Raw genomic sequence first — 24,297 nt, forward strand, 5'->3', positions numbered from 1 at the left:
CAGTTCTGTCACACCATGGCACACTAATCTAGACAATTTCACTTTATATTAAAATTCAAGAACATAGGGCCTCATTTACAAAAAGTGTATGGATTCACATCTTTACAGCTCCACAGCTTTTTTTGGGTTAAAAATTATCCAAAATACATATTTGAGAAAATACATAACCAGCCAGTGTTCAAAACTATCTGCTTGCCTTAGCTCAAACCGGTGTAATAATGTTTTTAATTCCAGTGGTACTGGTGGATTTCCGCGGGAGATTCGAGCAAGTCTTTGCGTCATTACGTCACATCTGTACACATAAAGAAGAGTCTCGGCTAGTATAAGCTATATTGAGTGTGAGGATGCTGGAGGTGGAGATCAATTTGATGGCGGATCCAGAAAGGTTCAAACGACAATCACCAGTGACAACTGGAGACTCACCCGTTGTAAAATGCAAAAGACTTTCGGACTTCGGAGTGGCTACAGAAAAAAAGAGACTGCAACCGGACCCATGCGAAAACAAGGATACATATCGGAAGGACATTACATGTAGTCACGCAATGCTGACGTTGTTAACATTAACAATTTGAGAACAAAGTATAATTTGCACGGTTCTGCGTGATATGATAAGCGATTGTTAGATTTAATCAGCGCGATTTACTGCAATGTCAGAACCAGAACAAAAGTAGATGTTACTTGTTCAGATGCCATTTTCCGGTGAAAATTATTATGTTGGTCATACTTCCAAAAAGAATAATCTGTGATTCTGAATGCCAGTATCCACACCGGCGCGGTGACTGACAGCTGCACACTCTACTCAAACATTGTGTTCATCCGCGCTGTGTTGTGTCGAACTACAACTCACGTAAAGTTGATAATTCCGCGAATAACAATTGCAGATTTCGAACAGAGATGGCGACAAAGAGGAAAAACTGCGGACTGCAGGCTGTAAGAGAGGCATACGCATGTTTTTGTGAGTGCGTTCTTTCTCAGAATCACACGTACGCACATTGGAGAAATAATCGAAAGATCAAAAGTAGGACAGTTTCTACGCAACATTTTATAAATGAAGCCCCTAGAAAATGCCTGTGATTATTTAGCATGTCTTTGATGTTTTAACCAGATCATTACAGAATGTCTTGCAAACCATACCTCCTCAAAACTAAAAATACAAAAAATTTATTACATGGTTATAAATGTATTAATTTGCTGAGCCTGTGCAGTGATGGTAATATTAATCAATTTAAAGCACAATTTTGTTTACTTTTGAATAACAAACCATTTTGGTACTGTGTTGGGACACCACTTGATGTTCAACATAAAGCCCTGACATTCTGGGACATCTGGAGAAGCACAATAAATGTAAAAACTCTAAAGGCTTCTAGACATGCTCCTCAGTGACAATAGCTACTTAATGAGGTATCCTTTTAATTTGCAGTTAACTTCAAGCTAGTACCCTCCATCGTGGCAGTGAGCACACTGACGGCACTAGCTGTTCTCTTGGAGAGCTTAGGCTGGTCCAGGTACTGCATGCTGTGTTTGGAGCTCATGGACTTGTCATCCTCTTCAGGCGGATCTCTTGTGAATTTCTCTTGTGATAACTGGAGGATAAATGAAACAGTCGCTGTTTCAAAACGGATGTCAAATAAAAGCTTTTTCAACAATCCAGAGTGAAGAGATTCTAATTTTCTAATTTACAATTTCTAAATGACTCGAAAACTTCTATTTACCATTCAGTTATTGCTGTATAATGAGCATGATGGCATGCATCAAAACGTCATTAAGATCATATGAAAAATACAGTATGTTGAAACTTTTGACTGGTTGTGTATAAATAGTACAGTAATCAGGGGTGTAAAAAGTACTGAGTAATTGTACTTACGCTAAAGTACATAAACTGTCAAACATTTTAGTCAAATTAAAATTCTATGTATCTACCAAAAAATATGAGTAATGGTAAAATAGTATCTACATTTAATTGTACTTAAGTTTTTAAAACCTGAAAAATGACACTTTGAGGTGTAAGAGATTTTACCATTTTAGTATTTTTTATGCAAAAATGACTATTTTCAATTAAATCATTATTTTCTCAGTGTTCTGACTACATAAAACTCTACAACACAGCAGATGTTAAAGTAAACCAATATCCTGTAACCTATTAGCTGAATATTTTGATCAAATATTTTCAGCAGATGATTATACAGTGGTTTGACATTTGAATATAGTGATTTTTAGACTAATAATCAAGACTAATCATGAACCGTGTTCACACTTTCATGTTCATGACTCAAGTTCCCAAAAATTGACGTTCTGTCATCCTTTACTCACCCTCATTTTTCAGTCACAAAATACTGTATTTATTTTTAAATAATTGAGAAACAATTTAAGTCATATGAGACTTTGTAAAGCTGCATGATTCTGGATAAATTGAGAACCTTTTGTGTGTCATACAGAGACCACGGTTTTCCCATGATTCGGAACAAAAACGTAATTTACTAGAGGTTCTGACAAAATGTTAATTAATCTGAATTATTTAAAAAACTCGGTTTAAACGAATGATTCAATGACTCACTCATAAATACTTTAGTTGGTTCATTACTGGATAAATCAGCGTTTTTGAAGGAATCTTTTTTGAATGAATGATTTAATGACAGATACATTTTTTAACAGTCAATTGTTGCCACCTGGTATAATTGTTTTCTGAAGTGCCAAGTTACTTTTAAAAGGTAATTTGCTCCATTTTGATCACTTCTGTAGACATCAGTGTTTTTATACGAACTATAAACTTTTATCTCAGGACTTCTGTGATGATATTGGTAACACAGAAATGACAATACTGTGTGGTTGAAAAGTTTGAATGTTCCGGTGTGATTTTTCCAAAGGTTTAATAGACACAGGTGAATCATTGTCATTTAGGAATGAGATGGCATGGGTGAGATCTGTTAACGATTAATCGTGCAGCTCAAGTATTTTGTACTTTTAAGTCTACTTGAAATTGTAATAGAATAAAAAGTATTATTTTTACAATGTAAAAGTACTTGGTTTTAACAGAACTCAAGTTTTACAGATTCCCCAAAATAATAATACTAAACATATTTTTTAAATACTCCTGATCTGAAAGCTGTACATCACCTCTCTGTCAGAGGAGACTCTGTTGATGATGAGGCGGGGCACAATCCGGCCATTACAGTCCTTTATGGCATCATCGCCGTCAAGACTGTGCAGGGAACCTGTCCTGTTTGACCCTCGACTTTGAGTTGTCTGGCTGGCCAGAGATGCTTTACTGCCTACCTGTAATTTGTGATATAAATAAACCACTATATAACAACATATCAGTGTGACGTGTATCAATATACATAATTGAATAATGAGTGTTTTGGAGTTTTGATATGCATTACACATTATCAACTGAATCTGTTCATTTTAAAGAAAGTAACCATATTTTAATGTGAAATCATTATGGTAGTCACCTGACCTCTTGGTTCCTGAGCTGCTCTAGCAATCTTTGAAACTTCTCTTCTTTCTCAATGGCCTCAGCCAAGGTGGCCGCATTCTGCTCATCATATGCCATCGCAACCACAGCCAAGATCAGATTGATGAGGTAGAAAGAGCCCAGGAAGATGACCACCACAAAGAAGATCATGTAGGTCTTCCCAGCAGCACGAAGGGTCTAAACAAGATGGAAAAGATGGAATTTAATTCGCTTACGCTACTGTATTCCAACAGATGAACAGACATAAAAACAACTACTGTAGTTAACAGACCAACTGGAAGAGATTCTCCCAATAGTCCTGAGTCATGACTCTGAAGAGGGCGAGAAAGGCCCAGCCAAAGTTGTCATAGCTGGTGTAGCCATAATTTGGGTTTCGGCCAGCCTTCATACAAGTGTATCCTTCTGGGCACCTCCTATAAAAACATCAGACAACAAATGTCATTCATCTTTATCTTTTCATACATAAATCTGTATTGCCTTTATGTGGCATTACAATTTGCTATCAGAAATGAATGAAAGCACTTGATATTATAGACAGCCTATATTAAATTACAAGCATTTTCAATTACCGCTAAATAGGAATGAAAGCAAACTTACCCAGCATCAGAGCTGTTACCACATATTAAAGCATCTAAACTTTCTTCCAGAAAGTATTGGTTTTCTGCAAAGTATAACAAGCAAATTTTTAGTAGACAAATGGTACGTTCAAGTCATGTCGAAAAGATCGTATTTCATGAGTTGAATGCACATGAACACCACCACAAAGTCATAAATACGAGTGGGAAGCTCGGGGTTTTATTTAGGCCTCAGAGTGCTTGACTGTTGTGATGTTATTTATTTCCATGAAGAGGTGCATACATTTTTGGTGAAGATCTTGTATTGACAATGCAAGAGTCCAGCACTCTGTAAAGTCTCCTCCAGCACATCCCAAAGACTTTCAATGAATTTAAGATCTAGACTGGAAGTGCCAATTCAGTGTCAAAATGATTCGTCATGCTCCCTCTTAACCATTCTTTCACAATTTGAGACTGATGGATCTTGCAACTTTTTTTTTGGCCGGGCAGTGTATAACAATATAATACTTTCCAATCAAGTTTACAGTGGCTTCATAAATTTATAAAAAATGTTAAAAAGTAAAGCACATCGGATGTACATTCTTTGTTTTTAATTAAGTAAATTTAATTAAGTAAATTTTAAAAAGTTGATTTTTGTGTAGTTAATTAAGAGAAGGTACACCGCCACCTTGCTCTGACGAAAGTATCTTGAACGCACCTGACGTCGTAAACACGACTTCCCAACTCGTAAATACAAACTTGCCAGGAGGACTTGAACGCACTAAAAGTTTATAGTAGACAATATATTTGCATTTTCATTGTAGGATTTAAAAAAAAAAAAACAGTGACTTGCAAAAAGAATCATTATATTTAACTAATATTTCACACATTTTGTCACAAAACACAGCTCAAATTCCAATAAAAACAGCACAACACAGCTGTAAAAAATGTATGCCAAAACCATTCCAATACTTTTCACATTTACAAAATTATTATCATCATTATTATTGTCCTGGAATTACAAGTGCTGCTAGTAGCCTACTACTTGTAGCACTAACTATGTGATGATGACATAGTTGAGTTAAAAATTGGAAATATTTAATAACCTTGATCTGAATTCACCTTCATTGCTTATGTATGCTTTGAAATCGAAAGTATCTGTGACGTTGAGGGTGGTGTCATTGGCCATGGTGGAGTTGTAGACATCAAAGATGGTGCTGTTGGGAATGGGCCAACGGATGCACTTATGACGTAGATTTCCCATGAACAGCTGCAGGCCAATGAGGGCAAATACAGCCAGTGCAAAGACGGTCAAAATCATTACGTCTACCATCTTCTTGACTGACTGAATCAAAGCCCCGACAATGGTTTTCAAACCTGAGCGGAAAGTACAAGGAGAGATTGAAACAAAATAACAATTCTTTTATGGTGTATGTACGTTATGCATTTTTCAGACATATGGTGGAGAAAAAAATGCAATGCAAAGGTGTTATCATTAAAATCAAAATGATATTATGGAAATAAATGTAGTTGCATCCAAAGACATTAAAGAAAATACCATTGAAAACATTTGCGCTTGTGTGGTTTTGTGCTTTTCCATTTGTGTGTGCTTTTTAAAGAACTGTAGCATTACATACAATTATTACATACCAGGGATAACTGTGATTGTTTTGAGAGCTCGAAGCACACGAAACGTCCTCAGTGCTGACACATTACCAAGGTCTACAAACTCTGTGATGTACCTAGAAACAATCAAACCACAAATCAGTGTCAAATAGGCACAACAGACAACACCAGCTACAATATGATTGAAATAAAGAAAACATTACCCACTTTTAATATTGATATTGCATCCTTTTGCAGTCCAACTAAATTTTAAGGTGACGTATTTACACGTTACTACATGTACTTACTATAGTAATAACAGTAAATGATGCATAATTACAAGTAACTAACCCTAAACCAAACCCTAACCCTTCCCATAACTCTATAGTAAGTACATATAGTTAATTAATATTACTCAGTACTTATTTGAGTAAGTACAATGTAACTAACTACGTCACCTTAAAATGAAGTAAAGGGGTTTCTTTTCATAGAAAAAAGCAATCAACAGACTTTAGCATCTCATATTTGGATAAACATTATTTTACAGAATGTATACTTACAGTGTAGTTACCAAAGAAAGCACTTTAATATAAGGTGACTACATGGGTTAAGGTCAGCTTTACTGATAGGTTCAGGGTTATTACCTAGTTATAACCTAGTTATTGTAATTGCTATAATAATACATAGTATGTACCGGTACATGTGAAACAGGACTGTAAAATGAAGTGCTACTCATATTTTGTATTCCACAGTATAAAGAAATATTAGTATAAAGAAAGTTGTACTGGTTTAGAATGATACAATTTCAAGATTCAAAAGAGATTATTCCTCTAATCATTTCTTTGTGTTAGCTGTTCCTGGCAGTGGAAAGTGATTGGTTTTTATATGTTTTATATTTAGAACTGTCAACCAATGTGGCCAAGTGGTAGCATTAGCTGACAGTTACTGAGAAGGTGTCTGAAAGATACATTGCAAAACATTAGATCAAAGAAACATTCTTAATACCAGTTGTGTGTGTGTGCGTGCGCATGCGCGCGCGCGTGTGTGTGTGTGTGTTTCAATCGAGCCCTATATATGTGTGTGTATGTGTGTGTATTGAAGTTAATGTATATATGTGAATTGAAATACTCACGCCATGCTAATCACCATGAAATCAAGCCAGTTCCATGGATCACGTAGGAATGTGAAAGGTCCTATGCAGAAGCCTCGTGACAAAAGTTTGATTGTTGCTTCAAAGGTATATATACCAGTAAAAACATACCTACAATAACAAATAAATAAACAGAAATAAAAATGTTTCTTGTGAATTAATTAATTATCATAAGAAAGTGTTTCAGAGTCACAATTATATAATACTAGTATTAATACTGAACTAAATCAGTTGCAAATGTCAACTATACAACATGTTTGGGATATATTTAAGATACAAATATTAAAAAATGAAATATAAATAAATAAACCAGCAATAAATGTGTTGATATTTCATATAGATTTTTTTAAAAGTTGTTTTATTTACTGTCTAATCTTTCATTTCTCCAAAATTATTTGATAATTCTGCTAGTACTTAAAATGTGTGTGTTCACACAAGGTAAATCTTACTCGACTGTTTTACTCCAGGCTGGAGGGTTACTCATTGTCATGAACACGCAGTTGGACAGGATGGTGATCATGATGAACAAACTAAAATATTTGAAGCACAGTCAAGGTAAATATGACAAACAACTCATTACTGAATCAATCATGATAACCATTACAAAACATTATGATTGTTATCAAAATGATGGCTTGAGAAGGATATGAATGTATAAGAATTTTGATGGCTCCTCTTCTGACAAGACTAAAAGGACTGATACAAAGCATTGCTGGTTCAGCTGAAAACCTGTAGATTGTGTTTCCCTTGCTTATGACAATAAACGTCTGCAAATGAGAAAGAGGTTAACACAAAGGCAACATTGAAAAACATTTATAGACACTAGGGGTGGGCGATATTCCGGTAGACACGATTAACCGGAATTTGTCAACCGGTAGAGATTTTGGACTATTAACTCTGAGCACATTTACACTGATAATTTCCAAAAATTAGTTTATTGAAATATCCCAATTTACATGCAAATCAATAACCTGGCAATGCAAGTAAACCGTGTTTACAAGACTGTTTAAAAACAGGTTATTTCCAGATGGTGACTTAAAAATGTAAGCATATTACACTCAGAGTATTCTAGCTAAATAATGCATTAAAAAAGTGCGGGCACATGAAGCCGCTGCTCATAAAACGTGTGAGAACTGAACTGACTGTTTTTTGCAGACTAACTGGGCTTGAACTGGTAAATACACATACTTACTGTATGTGTCAAAGTGACCATGTCTTTGCAGGTACACACAGTCATTTATGTCTTAAGTGAACATAAACAGTTGAGAAACTCTCTGCTCTTCAAATAATCACTTTTGTAACTTTCATAAGAATAAATGTATATTTAATTTACACAGTGAAGACTATGCAGTGTTTTTTATACATTTGATTACAAGGCCCAAAGCTGTGGAACGTACTTCAACCTCACCTGCGAAGTATTACTATGTTGAGCACTTTTAAATCGCAGTTGAAAACACATCTATTCAGACAAGCTTTTAACACATAGCTTCCGTCCCGTTTCAATTGCTATTTTATGTACACTTATGTTTTTATATATTGTTGTTTATTGATGTTTTACTGGAAAGCGCCTTGTGCACCTTTTGGTTGTTGTAAGGCGCTCTACAAATAAAATAAAATTTGATTTGATTACTTTATACAAGTGATGTAGTAGGCTCTATTTCTTATTTCTAGTGCTTCAAATTTTCCAGGTCTATTTCATTTGTCTTTGTTCTATTGTAGGTTGCTTTCCTGTATGCTAGTAATTAGATTCTTTGTTCTTTCTTTATCACTGTTTATGCAACAGTTCATTGTGTTTGAATTTTGTTTTCTGTTTTCACCATCGCCCGGCCTGGGTTAGTTTTTTAATTTGTCACCATGGTTTTTAATTTGATTTATTGTTTTCAGCTGTTCCCTAATTTGTTCTCTTGGTTTTCTAACAGTATATATCTCTGCCTGTGTTTTTAGTCTTGTTGGTTCTCGTTTATGCTATCGCTGAGTTTGGTTTCGTGAGTTTTACGTAAAGTCTTTTCAGCATTAGTCGTCTTCATCGTGCTCTTTCACACACCACTTAGCAGAGCGTGACAATTTTCTTGTCTTCAGTAAGCTTGAGGTTTTTTTTTAGTATTAGTTGTTTGTGATATTGAAAATGGTGACAAGAATTATGAAATTTCAATGGTATCAAAACATTTTATATCATAAAAACCTTATTTAAAGCAAAAACAACTATATTGTGATATACTGTATGTCGTTATACTGTATACTCATACCGTGATATAAGATTTTGGTCATATCGCCCACCCCAGACAAACACAGGTTTAGGTTTAAAAAAAGGGCAATCTATTTAACATTTATGGGTGTGAGACTGACTTTCTGTGCTTTATAGAAGGGGTCTAGATCCTCCAGAGGCGTGTTGAGGAGATCTTTTGGTGGTTCACCATAGATCATGGGCAGACACTTTCCTGCCTCCAGATCATTGCTTGGTGCCAGTGGTTCCTCCTCAACCCCGTCTACTTCCTCCCTGGTGCTCCTCTCCTGGATGAGCCTGTCGATCTCCGCCAGGGACTCTGGGGTGAATTTGCGTAATGTGTATGAGCCTGTGCGAGGGACAAGGCTTGCCATCTTGGCATCGCGAAGAGATACCACCTCAACGGGGAATCTCTACACCAAGCTCCCTAAAGAGAGAGAGGAATTTTAATTATGAATGTTACCATGGACTTCATATATGAAAGTTATATTATGAGTAAGTGCATTTTGAGGAAAATTTAAATTAAAATAAATAACTTTCTCCATTTCAAAACTGGCTTGCATTTGTCTGCTGCGGATGTATAGCAAGAGATTTAAAAAATGCAAAAGCATTTTATTCAGAGTCAAATATCTATAAGAAGTGAAGTCAAGTCACATTTATTTAGCCTATTTAGCACTTTATACAATACATTATACAATGTTAATGCTATAAAATGTATCAATTATGAAACAAATTTAAGCTGTAAAGCAGCTCTACAGAAGATAAAAGGGTCCAGCTCAAGATTAGTTGTTTCAATTAAGTTTAGTAACTAAATAAGTGACCAGGAGTATGAAATATGCAAATGATGTCATCAATTGTGGTTTGACTTGCACATGAACCCCAACCAAACAAATTAAAATCTGACGACAAACAGTCTTGGGTGTGAACCAAAAGCTGTGGTGTTTAAGCATTAATTTAAAAATAAAATGTTGAGGTACATGCACTAAATTACAAGTTTTTGGAGGCCGTTCATGACTAAACTTGTATGGGTGTGCATTCTCTTGTATGAGACAGCGTTTCCTCTCACTGACATCCTTGTTTAATAACATCTCCTTGTGGTCATTAATACAACTGCAAAACCCTCAGTCATGGCTGTTATATATGCATGATATCAAAACATCATAAGCCTACACAGAATATATAAGATGTGCATTATTGTAGCAGTAAATGGCAAAAAACTTAAGATAGGTTCAGGAAACAAATTTCTGTGCCACTGGTTACACAGAATGGAAAAGACAGAATGGAAATAATGATATAGTGAGAATATTGAGCTCACACTCAAGGGGTAAAAACACCTATCACACGTTTTATTCAGAAACCCAAACAGAGCAAACGTAAGCAATTTTTTATGATCAAAGCTCTGTAGTTTTAATTGTGAGGGGAAAAACATATAATGCAATGCAATACAATAATGATTGAGAGATGAACAAATAAACGTTACTCAAAAGCCTGATGCATTTGATCATTAAAAAATGATTAATGGATAATCAATTAAACCTTCAAAAACTTTAAAAAGTTGCTTCAGTCCAGTAAATGTTCATCTTGAAATATTACAAACAATATAGAAGTTATTCTCACGTTTACTATATAAATGCGATTTTACAGTGGAAAAAAAACATGAGAACCTAAACTGAATTTTTGTGCAATTTCGGTGAATAATAATAGTGAATAATCGTTAGTAAAAAACGATAAACTATAAATCAGACAAAAGAAGGCAATAGTAGATGTACAACAGGTTTTTCAGCAAAGCTGATCATTTAGAGGCGTTAGAAATGTGCGTATCAAATTTGATACAATAAGTAGGCTGTATAACAAGGTTAAGACCCTGCATTGATATCAGAATAGTTGCTCATTTAAAGGGGTGGTATAATGCCATTTTCACAAGATGTCAAATAAGTATTTGATGTCCCCAGAGTGTGTATGTGAAGTTTTAGCTCAAAATACCCCACAGAAATTTTTATATTGCATGTTAAAATTGTCACTTTTTGAAGGTGATCAAAAACGCACCGTGGGGGGCGGACCACAGGGGGCGGAGCTTCAACAGCTTGTGTCCTGAAAATTTCAAAAACTTTTAGCCTTTTATGTTCAAGGTCAAACCGGAGTCAGACAAAGATGGACTCTAGAAGAAGTGACAACATGTAGACAACATTTCTGAATGGTTAGTTGATGAATTTATGTAGCTTATGTGTAGTTATCTTAGTCATTGATTAGCATATTCGCGTTCCTGGGGGCAGGGTTGTAAATTTTAGGGTTGGTGATGTCACTAACCCGGGAGGAATGTCTTGTAGTCCCTTTCAGCCGTTTGTTGTAGTCCTTAAAATGCAATTTCTTGAAAAAGAAAATATCTCCCTTTGCTTTGAACTTTGAGCGTCGTAACTTAGCAGATGTTGTTTATGCTCAAACAGCAACATTACACACTAACTGAAGTTAAAAAAGTGAAATCATAATCAACCACCCCTTTAACCTACGGTAGAGAGTTCTGCTATTATTGTGCTGTGCTGAGAGTCACTTCAGGTCACATAATTTAATGATCTATAAAGTATCTCAGAACAATAAGTGTACACCACTGAGGTTTGAAATGTCAGTTAAGATGACTGTGGACTGCCAAGGAAAGGCTACGTTACAAGCTGACCTTGAAGATGTACGCTTGGCAGACTGACACTCCCTCTAAGACATGAGCCACGACCAGTCGAACCTCCAGTCTGCCACACTCCACCTGTGAGATCCCATCCTTGAGACTGAAGCATGAGGCAACCCAAATAAATGTGCCAAAGCAATGACAAAGTGTGCGAGACTTGCTTGGGAGCGACAGCAAGACACTTTCCCACAGTACCAAAGAGAACCAAACATTACTCTAGATAGAACATCATATTACTTATTAATTTAGCAGACACAGTCACCCCCGCCAACTCACATAGATCATGATGAGTTCACAGAGACAGTCAACGGCTGCCCACTACTAACGAGGAGCCGGAGGAGGTGGTTAAGTGTGTCAGGCCGCCATTTTGTATCTTTCTCGTTGAATATGAAATCAAACACTATAAGGGTAACACATTACAATAAGGTACCATCTGATAATAATAGTTAATTACATTAGTTCACATGAACTAACAATGAAAAATAATTCTAAAGCAGAACTTAGTTCATGTTAATTACTAATAAGTTGCATCTGTCAACATTATTTAATGGACCTGAGCTGACATGAACTATAATAGGCATGTGACGTATCAAATTTTCATAATACGATAATTCCCGAAGCTTTTATCACTGTATTGAATTAAGCTACAAAAAATATAAAGTAAACAAATATTTCAAACAGATTAAACTGCAAAAGAACTATAAAGAACAATAGATAACACTTTACAATAAGGTCCCATTAGTTAATGTTAGTTAATATTTTAACTAACATTAACAATGAGTCGTTACACTATTTTAAGGTGTCATTGTTACAGTGTAATTATACATGTACTTACTATAGGGTTAGGATTAGGAATTGGGTTTGGTTTAGGGTCAGTTGCATGTAATTATGCATAATTTACCATTATTGCTATAGTAAGTACATGTAACATGTAACAAGGGCACTGTAAAATAAAGTGTTACCCAATGAGCAATACTGTAGCTACATTTGTTACAGTATTTATAATTTTTTGTTAACATTAGTTAATAAAAATACAACTGTTCTTTGTTAGTTCATGTTAGCTCAATTAACATTAACATACAACTTTGATTTTAATAATGTATTAGTAAATGTTGAAATTAACAAAGACTAATAAATACTTAAACACATGTTTTGTTCATAATTAATTTTAATGCGATAACTACTAATCTGACCTTATTGTAAAGTGTTATCAAAATGTATCAAAGAACAAAACACAGCCTTGATTATTAATTCTGTAATGCACATATTTTACTACATATTTCTGATTGAATCATAATTCATTTTTTAGGTTCAGTGGAAATGAAGTTTGCCCTTGTAGGGCAGCATACATAACATGGGCACAAGTGCAAAGCACACACACATACATACATACACTTAAAGGATTCAGTGTTTCTTTATGGGGACCCAGTATACAGGGCAACAGGGGCTGGGAGACTTACTCTCTGTATCACTCTAATACACATGCGTACCACACAAACACTGATACGGTTGCTGCTCAGCTGCCGTGGGCCATCACGGTTGAGCATCGAGTTACAGAAGCGAGATGACTCTGCTCATTCCAGCCTCACTCGCATCGCACCAATAAACAGGCTAACACGCCAACTCAGCTCCGACCCACACCTCAACGCCCAACACCTAGTCTTATGCATGAGACTCCTTTAACCATCAAAAACAAATGGTCCCTCACTTTGATCCTTCCACCCATTACAGCGCACAACATCGTGAGTTTCACAGCAGGTCAATGTCACTCCATTACAAATTTACTGTAATTGAATTCAAACCGTCTCTTTTCTTACGTTTTCTAAAGGTTCTTTTAAAAGTAATGCGTTACAATATTGCGTTACTCCCTAAAAAGTAACTAATTGTGTTAGTTTGTTACTTTTCATGAAAAGTAATGCATTGCGTTACATTTTCTCACCTGTTACTTGTTTATTACAAAATAAAAAAGTTATATTTTGGGCAAATGTAAAGGCCCTTCCATGCTTGAAGTGAAATGACTCAGGAGAAGAAAGTTTAACACTCTTACGAAAAACAAAAAGTGAAACACTGTGACATTTCAACAAAGTCATTTTGCTTATGAATTGGATCATCAAAAGTCAACAGCAAAGACACTGGTTAATAAAGTGAGATTAAATACATAAATGATGTATTATTCAACATTTTAATTATTTGCAGGTTTGTTTAAAGGGGTGGTATAATGCCCCTTTTTACAATATATGTAAAATATGTCTCTGATGTGTGTATATGTGAAGTTGTTTATGCTCAAACAGCAACATTACACACTAACTAAAGTTAGAAAAGTGAAATCATAATCAACCACCACTTTAATAGTTTGCATTTCCCTGTTTTTATTAATTTTGAGGAATGACTTTTTTTGTGGAAGGGAAATGATTAAATGCCTGCTTAAAATTTAAGTCTAGAACTACAATAACCATCATGTTCTTAAACGCCTCTGCACTTACCCACGATTTCTCTCAACACGGGAACAGGAGAAGTGTCAAACAATGAAAAAAGTAATAAAAAAAATGAATCTGATTACGTAACTCACATGTATGTATTTTCCCCCCACCCCTGGTAGTGGCATCATTAGCATTTCTAGGACACCATTTCTGACCCATTTTTTGCAGCTTAGCATCCAACAATTTGTCAGTTTGTTTACACTGTCCAGCAAACTTTTTCAAAAGAGCACCTGCCAAAAAATGGAGGGTGTTCTATGTCATTTTCCCACCAATATTAAGCTTCACTGTGATATCCTGGATGGGGCTATTAAGCTGCCATCAAGATCTACTATCAGGGGTTTTCAAACTGTGAGAGTGGGAAAAGGTGGGTCGCGCAAAGTCACTTGGCTGCAGCTAAATTTACGTTTCAATGAATGACACAAATGACATACAGTAAACAGACACAAGTAGTTTAGTTCGGTGATTTAATTATGTAAACATATGCACCGCATGTTTCAAAGTGAAGCGTGCACATGCAACTTGTAATGATTGTGTTTTCAGGGTCTCAGAGTGACTCATGAGACTGCATTACACCGGAGAATCCAAATGTCATGAAAAGCATGTATTTGACATACCTACCAACACAATATGGCCTTTGTGACACAACACAATAAGGGAAAATATGTCTTTAAAAAGCATTTCACATGTACACACATGGAACGAGCATGAGGGCAGAAATGGAGAAATTGGAAGGTAAAAATGTTTACAGTTGGAAATTTTACAGTTGTACTATAAAATAATTAATAATAATTAATACAATTTATTAAATACTCGATTTCTGTCACATCAAAAGTTTGATACTACTATCTAAAACATTTTGATGGATTAAAACATTTTAATCTATCTCAAGTTCATTTTGAACTTGAGATAGATTATACTTGTCTAATGTCCTGGAATGGAAAAGTTTGGAAATCCTGTCCCATTTCACTACCGGATGAGACAGAGCGCCACCCCCTCCTACACTTTTTAAAAGTCTCTATCAGGTCAGGGGCCCAGTTTTCCCCAAGCCTTAAAATATACTTCTTGCAGAGTCTTTATTGAAGACATTTCCTGACTGCATTATAGCAGATCAGATCTTCAACAAGTAATAACTATACCACTGAACAGTCCGGCAACTTGCTCATACACAGTAGCTGTCAACAGAGATTTTTGTAAAGCCAGTACACAGGGCAAGACTAGTGACACTGACTGAAGTCTCAATTATAGGACAGAAAAGTTAATAATGCAGTCTGATGACATACTAATATGTGTTGCTGGTATTGCATCTTACTGTACAACAGCCAAATAGAGATCTCATACTGTTATGCACTCAGAAATATAGTGAAAAGATTCTCTTCATTTGAGTGATCCTTGCCAAGCTTTTTCAGATGACTGATGCTCAATGTTTGGCAGCAAAACACAGATGTAAAGATAATAATGAACCAACATATAGGAAATGTCCACCAATATACATACACATAATTGCATAGATTAGAAAAAATCTGTCATGTTTTTTTTTTTTTTTTTTTTTTAAAGGTAGCATTAAGCAGACATTAAAAATCAAATAATTGTGTTATGGTGTAAATTATAAAGCAATAAGTTCAAAATGAAGATAAAAAAGATAGAACTTGAGCTGAGTTAACTTTTTAGAGATCTGTACCAGACCCGAATTGACACCTAATCACTTCTTACCCAAACCTTACATGCATACATTAGTTTTGTTAAAAAAAATTGTTAAAAAAAACCCTCAACTTTAGATAGATCTGATAGAAATAGACCCGAGTCCAACTCAACGAAAACTTTTTAGAACCCGCCTGAACCGCAATGTAAAGGACAGTGAATTCAGTCTCCAGGAGGGTTTGTAATTTATAGATTAGGTGTATGTTAATGTCATGTTGTTAAATGGCAAAAAAAAACATTATAATAGAAAGTTGGCATTATTCATTTGGCTCCCTTTGGTATAAAACCACATTTATTTTACATTACAGGTGCATGTCTGAGGTACCTGCAACGGGTTTTCAGGTGCAAGTAAACCCATGAAGACCAATTCTTCATAAACCTATTATTGCCTAACTGCAAAAATGGGCAAAAAAAAATTAGAGCTGCTTACGTGTCCAAATAACTTACGGGGTAACTGCACACAGGCAAGAGCTTGAGTTTTAACACATGATCAATGTTGCTCATAAAACAGTGTCACTGACTGACATCCAAAAGGGGAAAAATCGATTGAAAAGCATAAATAGCATTAAAACTATACAACTATGCTGACACAACTGATATTTCAACAAAGTAAAACACCTCTACATTTCATTTAAATAAGACCAGGAATAGCTTGACTATATCCATTTGTGACCTCTTGACACCTGCACTTATGCCTGATGTGGTAAGTTGTAAACAAATGATCAGTAGTACAAACAAGAGATTTTATTACCATACCGTGATGACATGAGGCGTGCTCTGGGCCTATGTCTTCTTTACCGCTGCCGTGTGCACTTAACCTTGCTCTCTGGTCTCTGTAAGGCCTCACACAAAGCTCTAATGAATGCTGGAGCCTTACTGGCAAAGATGTCTCAAATCCACTGCTATCAACTGAAATCACTTTGTAAATCATGGTAATTTCATTCCAAATATGAGGATTATTCATCTAAAGGTTTATTTGCTTAATTGTGGAACTCAATACAATGATTACTATGATTTTTTTCCCCCAGTAATAAACAGATATAAGTTAAATGACCATTGTATGTAGACAAGTATGGGATATTTATGAAAATAACTGTGAAAAATGTATTTACACATTTTAAGGAAAATGGTAAAGGGTCTACATGTAGCAGAAAGCCACAGAAGGTCAAACATACGAGCATGTTAACACAACAGAAATCATTTACTCCCCCTCATGCCATCTGAAACCATTATACTCTTCTTTATACAGTGTAACACTAACAAGATATGTTTCATAATGTCTAAGCTGGTACTTTCTCAACAGTGACCAGTGGGTGTCAAGCGCCAAACAACACAAAAAAGCATATTAAACTAGTCCATATAATGATGAACAATACTTGAAGTATTCTGCAACAGAATATCTTTCTGTGAGAAACAGACATTGAAGTTATTGCTGAAAATCATCCCTCCTTTTTAGCTCTCAAATCACATTTACACCTGCACACCTTCGAGACACAGCAAGTTTGAGTTTAAATTTGAACATATTGAACAACATAATACAGAGGAGAGGGGAATTAAACAAACAAGGTTTGCCTACTTTGATGTATGGAATACTTTTCTTGTCCCTTTTGTCGCTGTTTGATTGACATTCAATTTATACTGTACTGTACTGCAAAGAGCATATTTTCAGCTCCTCCTTAACATTTCCTTTTGTGTTCCACAGAAGAAAGAAAGTCATAGTCCAACAATGGGGCTGTAAATAATGACAGAATTTTAATTTTGGGGTGAAATATTCCTTGAACTGAGGAACACTGGCACACTGTACTATGGTACACTACAGTATAGGGGCTTTCGCACTGGGTAGTTATAGGAACTTGGTTATAGGAACTAGCCAGGGCGGTCCCCCGAGAACTACATTTTCTCCTAGGGCCATTTTCCTGGTAAGTAGGCCAACAGCAACATCATTTAAACGTGGCATTCAATAACGTCATTAACTAGAGGATGGAAGACGCCATGATCAGAGCTGTGTTTTTATTGTGTGTTATGGGTTTCATGATAAAGGAAATAGAATGTAGACGTACAAGTTATGTGATAGAAAGAGCAAAAAGGAACGCTGAGAGATAAAATCTACTGACAACTTGCAGTTCTACATATCATTGAGGCTGAGAAAAAAACAGCACCGCAGACAAAGGCAAATGCTACCTATCACTGTTTTCCATGTTCGTGGAGTAAGTTTAAACTGTGGGTTTACACTGATTTTTAAAACTGGTGTGTTTTGTAAGGCATGCGTTCAGCCAATCAACGTACACTTACGTCACAGGTAGTTTTTATTGAGCTGGGTTAGACCTACTCTGAAGTACAAAAGGCGTTCCTATAACAAAAATAATTCCCAGTTCCAGTGGTGTCAAAAAATGGGTATCTCCGCCAATAGTTAGAGCTACAAAGATTAATCGTTATAAAAAATTGCGATCTTATTCCTAAATGAAAATGATTCACCTGTGTCTATTAAATCTTTGACAAAATCACACCGGAACATTCTGAATGATCTGTGTTTGCACTGCTGTTGACAAAAATATATTTATCATGTACTCTCTATAGGTATGAAACAGCTTCACAAACAGTCTTTTCAATCACACAGTATTGATATTTCTGTACAATAATTCAAATCATCACAGAAGTACTTGAACTAAGTTCACATTTCGAATATGAACACTGATGCAATCAAAATAGAGCAAATCCCATTTTAAAAGTAACATGGCGTTGTAAATAACGATTGTATAGATTAAATCGTTACACCAGTAGATGGCGACAAGCGACTGTTAAAAAAAAATTGTCGTTGAATTTTCATTCAAGAGATTCGTTCAAAAACGCTGATTCATCCAGTAATGAAACAAGTGAAATATTTATTAATGAGTCATTGAATCATTCATTCAACCCAATTTTTTTATATTAATTCTAATTAATTAAACATTTTTAAATAGACAGCAGCAATTAATATTTTGTCAGATTACATTACCTCTAGTAATTTACAGTAATGTTTTATTTAGTTGTCTGTTCAGAATTGTGGGAGAATTGTGATCTCTATTTGAAACAACAACAAAAAAATCGTGATTCTCTATTTATCCATAATCATGCCGCTCTACCTTCTAGGAACTATGAAAATGTTCCTGTGCGAAAGCCCCTTATATGTGCAGTTTCAAAGTGATCAATGGAAATTAATCAAGACCAGGGTGTCGTTAGACTCTTTTTATAGTAAAATATTACTGATAAGTCCTTGTCTGACAATGGAGATTACGGCATCTGAGGTGCGTTTTGCCAAAGACAACTATGGTCGCAAGTTCCGTCTTACAACACAATTTAACGGAACTTGCGACCATAGTTGGCTTTGGGAAACGCACCCTTGAGAATCATTTTCCCTAATAAGATTTCAGCAATCATGTAGTGTATTTTTAGATTAAGAACTAATGATGCCAGATTCGGAAATAAATCACTCTTTTGATCTAATCTGACGAAACTGTTTTTTGTTCGCGATTCAGTTTGATTCATTTGGACAGTTCACTCACACACTAAAATCTGTTTTTCACACCAAAATATTTACAAGATACTTTATAAGACAGAAAAAAAAGAGAGCACTGCATGATATATTTAGGCCTACCTATTCATTGTAGGATATGAAACCTGCAAATGTCTTATCATTTGAGTACAAGGAAGCAGCTCGGCTCTGTACTGCAAAGCCAATTTATATAAATATATCTGTAACAGTATCCAAAAAAAATAAAAAAAATATTGGGACACTTTTTGACGGAGGTCTGTGCGTCAGTACTGATGAAAAGCTAAAAACGCCCTTGATCGACACATATCTCATAGTGATATAATATCTCAAAGATATTAAAAGTCACAGCACTACAAACTCCGGATGCTCGAAAATGTGTGGTGGCTGAAACGGGTCAAATTCATGTTTGCACTTTCAACACTGAGTCCCCTTTTGCACACATTAGGAGAGTGCTGGTAGTGGGATTGCCAGAAGATCACATGGTTTCACCGGTGAAAGAAACCTAAAACCAACACCTTTTGCGTCCAAGGACATGTGATGCCCATACTCGCTCATACACACACACACACACACACTACACAACACAACACAACAGAATCTAATTCAACAGAATCTACACCAAATATGTCACTGAATGATGACATAAACAGTTGCTCCATCCATATGTCCGTGACAGTATCATATACATGGTGTTGTCAGCGTTTAGCTCCAAGTAACCACAACCCGTCCACCAGGGCTAAACTCACAAGGTCCAACCTCAGGTCTCAATTTTGCCCTCAGCAATAAAACTAAAAACAAACATCTCCTTTTATTTCAATCACAAGCAATATCCAGTATTAAACAACCTTTAGTTAGCTGGCACCTCTGTGAAATGAGACTACTTCATACAGGTACCTCTGTGAAAGGCAAGTGCATAAATCTGAAGGGGGGTTAAGTAAAATCCGATCTGAGGGCTTCTGACGAGCGTCTCGGGACCAACAGTCCAAGAGTCTCCAACATCCTACACCTCTGATCGGGGCAACATGGATTAACATTGGAGGAATGGTGGGGTACAACTGAGTACTACGAGCATCATCAGCCGAGCCCTGAAATGAAGACCCAGGCTATATTTAACTCTGACTCCATACTCTGTTGGATGGGAAAAAGAGTACGGCTACACAGTCAGCATCTGCTGGAACAATAGACCTGACACATTAGCCTAGCCATAGGGGAAAACTTGTATAGTCTTCACATATACATTTATAGAAATATGGTGGAGAGCAAATACACATGAGAGTAAGAGAAAAAACTTTGTGAATATGTAAAGGATAATGCAAATTGGTCACACTTTAGATTAGGGTCCAATTCTCACTATTAACTAACTGTGAACTATGACTTCTGCCTCAATAAACTCCTAATTACTGCTTATTAATAGTTAGTAAGGTAGTTGTTAAGTTTAGGTTTGATTAGGGATGTAGAATATGGTCATGCAGAATAAGGCAAGTAGGATGTGCTTTATAATATGTGCTTTATGAGTATTAATAAACAGCCAATCTCCTAGTAATATGCATGCTAATAAACAACTACTGTAGTTAATACTGAGAGTTGGACCCTAAACTAAAGTGTTACGTGCAAAATTATAATGTACATTATCCTGTTTACTACACACCCGCTTACAAAATAAATAAATAAATAAATAGACATGAATATTTAATTGAGTTTCAGTATTCATTTATTATTTATTTTTGAATTATTTTATTATTTGAAAAGAAAGACCACAGCATGATTTTGAGACATGAAACTAGCACAGCTACTTACGAAATAGTTAGTCGGGGACAATGTTCAATTCAAATTTAGTGGTCATTGTACAAAAATATTTGCCAGCAGAATGCCACAATTGACAAGTATTTCAGAGAGAAATATTTTAAAATCTTTCCCAACTTCCCATCTAATTTTCTAGATACTAAACTATTGGACATATTTACAGTATGTCTAGCTAAGCGGTGTAGCCCAACTTAAATCATGACCATTTTAAATCCCAATTCCTCAATATTCTATCATATCAAGCTTCTTATTAAGCTAGACACTTCTGTCAAGTCATGGTCAACAGCATATTAAAACAACACTGAAATCAAAATTTTTGGGGGCCAAAATGAATACTTATATGAATATGAATGAATACAGCTTTCTAGATAGAGACACAGCCTTGCCCTCAACCGACTGACCTATGCATCATGCAGTGCGCTCTTGACCACAGCTTTACCTTTCACAGTGAGGTAAATATTTCCACAAACTCTTCGGTCTTTGGTCTTCCTTCCAGCTGAAGTCTCGTCTCTCTTACCCGAGGCCAGCGCGAGCTCCAGGACAGCTGTTGCTGACGCATAAACGTCTTGAATGAAACCTGAGATTGAGCCGCAGGTATAGAGGATCATCACTGGAAAACTCTTACATATGCGGGGTTTGAAATACACTGTCTACTTTACCTTTCTGGAGCAGATGCTTTAATGGGTTGTTTTTATAGTAAAACAATGTATTGCCTATAGAGTAGACTAGAGAATGATTCGCCCTCCCCCACGGGGGTATTTAAAGGTTTTGGTTGTATTATAAAGGAATAGGCCTATTTAAACCGCTTGTTTAGCTTCTTTGTAAAATTAATCTAACGAAAAGAACCTATAACGTTTAGGAAAATTATAACACAGCTTACAAAAAGTGCACATTCATCAGTATCGCACAAATAGTCCGATAATCGAATGCGAAAGAGTTCACAGTCACACACGTTCAAACGAGTATTGTGGTAAAAAAAAGAGAAATCGATTTCATTTAAATTATTATTGATTTTCAACGAATAATTGAATCAGTGCATTGTTAGCCCATTGTTATTTTTATGTTTTAAATGCTAAATTTGTCATGATTAATAAATGGGTATAAATAAATAATAGGCTAAATTGTTAGTTCTAACAGTTCAAACTAAACAAAGCATATATATATGAAACAGATATAGGCTAAAACACACACACACACACACACACACACACACACACACCTCTCTCTCTCTCTCTCTCTCTCTCTCTCTCTCTCTCTCTCTCTCTCTCTCTCTCTCTCTCTCTCTCTCTCTCTCTCTCTCTCTCTCAGTCACTTTCTCTCACGCACACACCGACTGTTTAAAGTAGATCATGCAGCTGAACAGAAATGTAATATAGTTGATCACTCCCTACTGATAATGTTGCAGATGCTTCTTGGAAGGGATGAATGAAGAACTGTATAGGCTGCATGCTAACAACAACTTTTTTTCAGAAAACCTCTGAACCTATTCACATCACTATTTGCTCACCGTTTAATACTGAATGTCTAATACACATTATTCACATCATGACATGTTAATGTAAATACTGACTAAAAGGAGCTCAAGTTTGAAAACTGATATTGATGACGTAATACATCACACTGAATATTGAACATGTAGCGCCATCCTCTGGTGTCACAAAAAAACATACAAAAAATTAAGGGTTATATTAATAAATTCTATTTTAATATTAACACATGATTAAAAATAGTAAAGTATAAACCAAATAGGATTTTAAAATTTTCAACATGCCAAAAACACATTAGACATGTGGAAACAAATATACAGCGGCCACAAAATTGGACACAAGCCACTCTTAAATTTGTATGAATGCCATTGCATCAGATAAAATATGAAACTAAGTGGCAAAATATAAACCAAGTGTCTTTTTTTCACACCTAACTTTTTTAAACTAAATTGCAGCCATTTTTGCTTTTAATCAACCAAGTTTTTGCAAGTGATTTAGGTAATCAAAGTTCTCCTCCAGTTCACAGGTGTCCTATCATAGTTAAAACAGGTGTATTTCATCACATAAGCTATGCACTAATGTTTGACAACAATAAATATGTTAATAAATATATGGGCCATTCTACAGAATTGGTTCAAAGTCAGAGTTGGAAACATCTTGAATTTATTTTTTCCCCCACACATTTTGTATGCAAATTGTATAATATCCAAGGTACACATTTCTAGTAATTGTGCAGTTAATTCTCATATTGTATTTTCAGAATGTTTTGGAATATTTTCCTCTCCCCAAATTTGTCACTACCGAAACACAATAATACATAATAAGAAGGCTTATAAGGCAATAACAATTGCAATTTGAAAAATATTTCAAGTGTAATTTATGAGATTTGTTGTATTTTGAATCCAATCTTTCTTTGTAAAAGGCATAAAGACAAGTTTATCATACTGATTTCAAAGTTAAGGATTCATTAGTTTGAATATACATTGCACCAAACACTATAATAACATCTTAGTTGATAATTCAATATACTTATTTTTGACAAAACATTTCGGTTGTCATTTTCACAAGTTGAAATTTAGGGGTTAGGGTTCGGGACAGCCACCTCCCAATTGAAAGTACCCAATAAATGATGATTTTATAATACATTAAGCTTACTGATATTTTAAATATCGTTGTGGGATTCAGTAGATAACAGAAGGATCTTAGTAAACATCTAAGATTTGAATACTTAAATGCTTTTTAAATGTGTTTTTTGGTTGTGGGACAGCAGTTTGCACCAATTCTGTAGAATGGCCCATGTACTAAATAAACAATAAATAAACACTATATGGATACAAGTATTGGGACACACACACCTCAATTCAGGTGTTTCAATGAGACCCATTACCAAAGGTGTATAAAAGCAAGCACCTAGGCATGCAGTCTGCATTTACAAATATTTGTGAAAAAATGTGTCGTTCTGAAGAGCTCAGTAAATTCAAGCGTGGTACTGTTGATGGGATGCCACGTCTGCAGCAAGTCAGATTTTATCCCTGCTAGATATTCCTAGGTCAACTGTAAATGGTATTATTGGAAAGTGGAAGCGTTTAGGAACAGCAGCAACTCAGCCATG

General features: G+C 35.5%; 1 protein-coding gene across 1 annotated transcript in view; it reads right to left on the reverse strand.

The window, feature by feature from the left end:
- The window catches only part of scn4aa (sodium channel, voltage-gated, type IV, alpha, a), a 43,167-nt gene extending 21,428 nt beyond the window's left edge, over nt 1–21,739 (reverse strand). The window contains exons 1-12 of the mRNA XM_056245986.1: nt 21,638–21,739; nt 9,131–9,435; nt 7,431–7,551; nt 7,234–7,333; nt 6,767–6,895; nt 5,680–5,771; nt 5,152–5,406; nt 4,073–4,136; nt 3,747–3,888; nt 3,458–3,652; nt 3,115–3,273; nt 1,439–1,583 (exon numbers count right to left, since the gene is read on the reverse strand). Coding sequence (XP_056101961.1) covers nt 1,439–1,583; nt 3,115–3,273; nt 3,458–3,652; nt 3,747–3,888; nt 4,073–4,136; nt 5,152–5,406; nt 5,680–5,771; nt 6,767–6,895; nt 7,234–7,333; nt 7,431–7,551; nt 9,131–9,382 — 1,654 coding nt within the window. The 5' untranslated portion in view covers nt 9,383–9,435; nt 21,638–21,739. The remainder of the gene's footprint in view (nt 1–1,438; nt 1,584–3,114; nt 3,274–3,457; nt 3,653–3,746; nt 3,889–4,072; nt 4,137–5,151; nt 5,407–5,679; nt 5,772–6,766; nt 6,896–7,233; nt 7,334–7,430; nt 7,552–9,130; nt 9,436–21,637) is intronic.
- Between the last annotated feature and the right edge of the window lie 2,558 nt (nt 21,740–24,297).

This window comes from Rhinichthys klamathensis, unplaced genomic scaffold (assembly GCF_029890125.1).
Source record: "Rhinichthys klamathensis goyatoka isolate OS25496 unplaced genomic scaffold, OSU_Roscu_1.1 h1tg000035l_1, whole genome shotgun sequence".
Taxonomy (NCBI): Eukaryota; Metazoa; Chordata; class Actinopteri; order Cypriniformes; family Leuciscidae; genus Rhinichthys; species Rhinichthys klamathensis.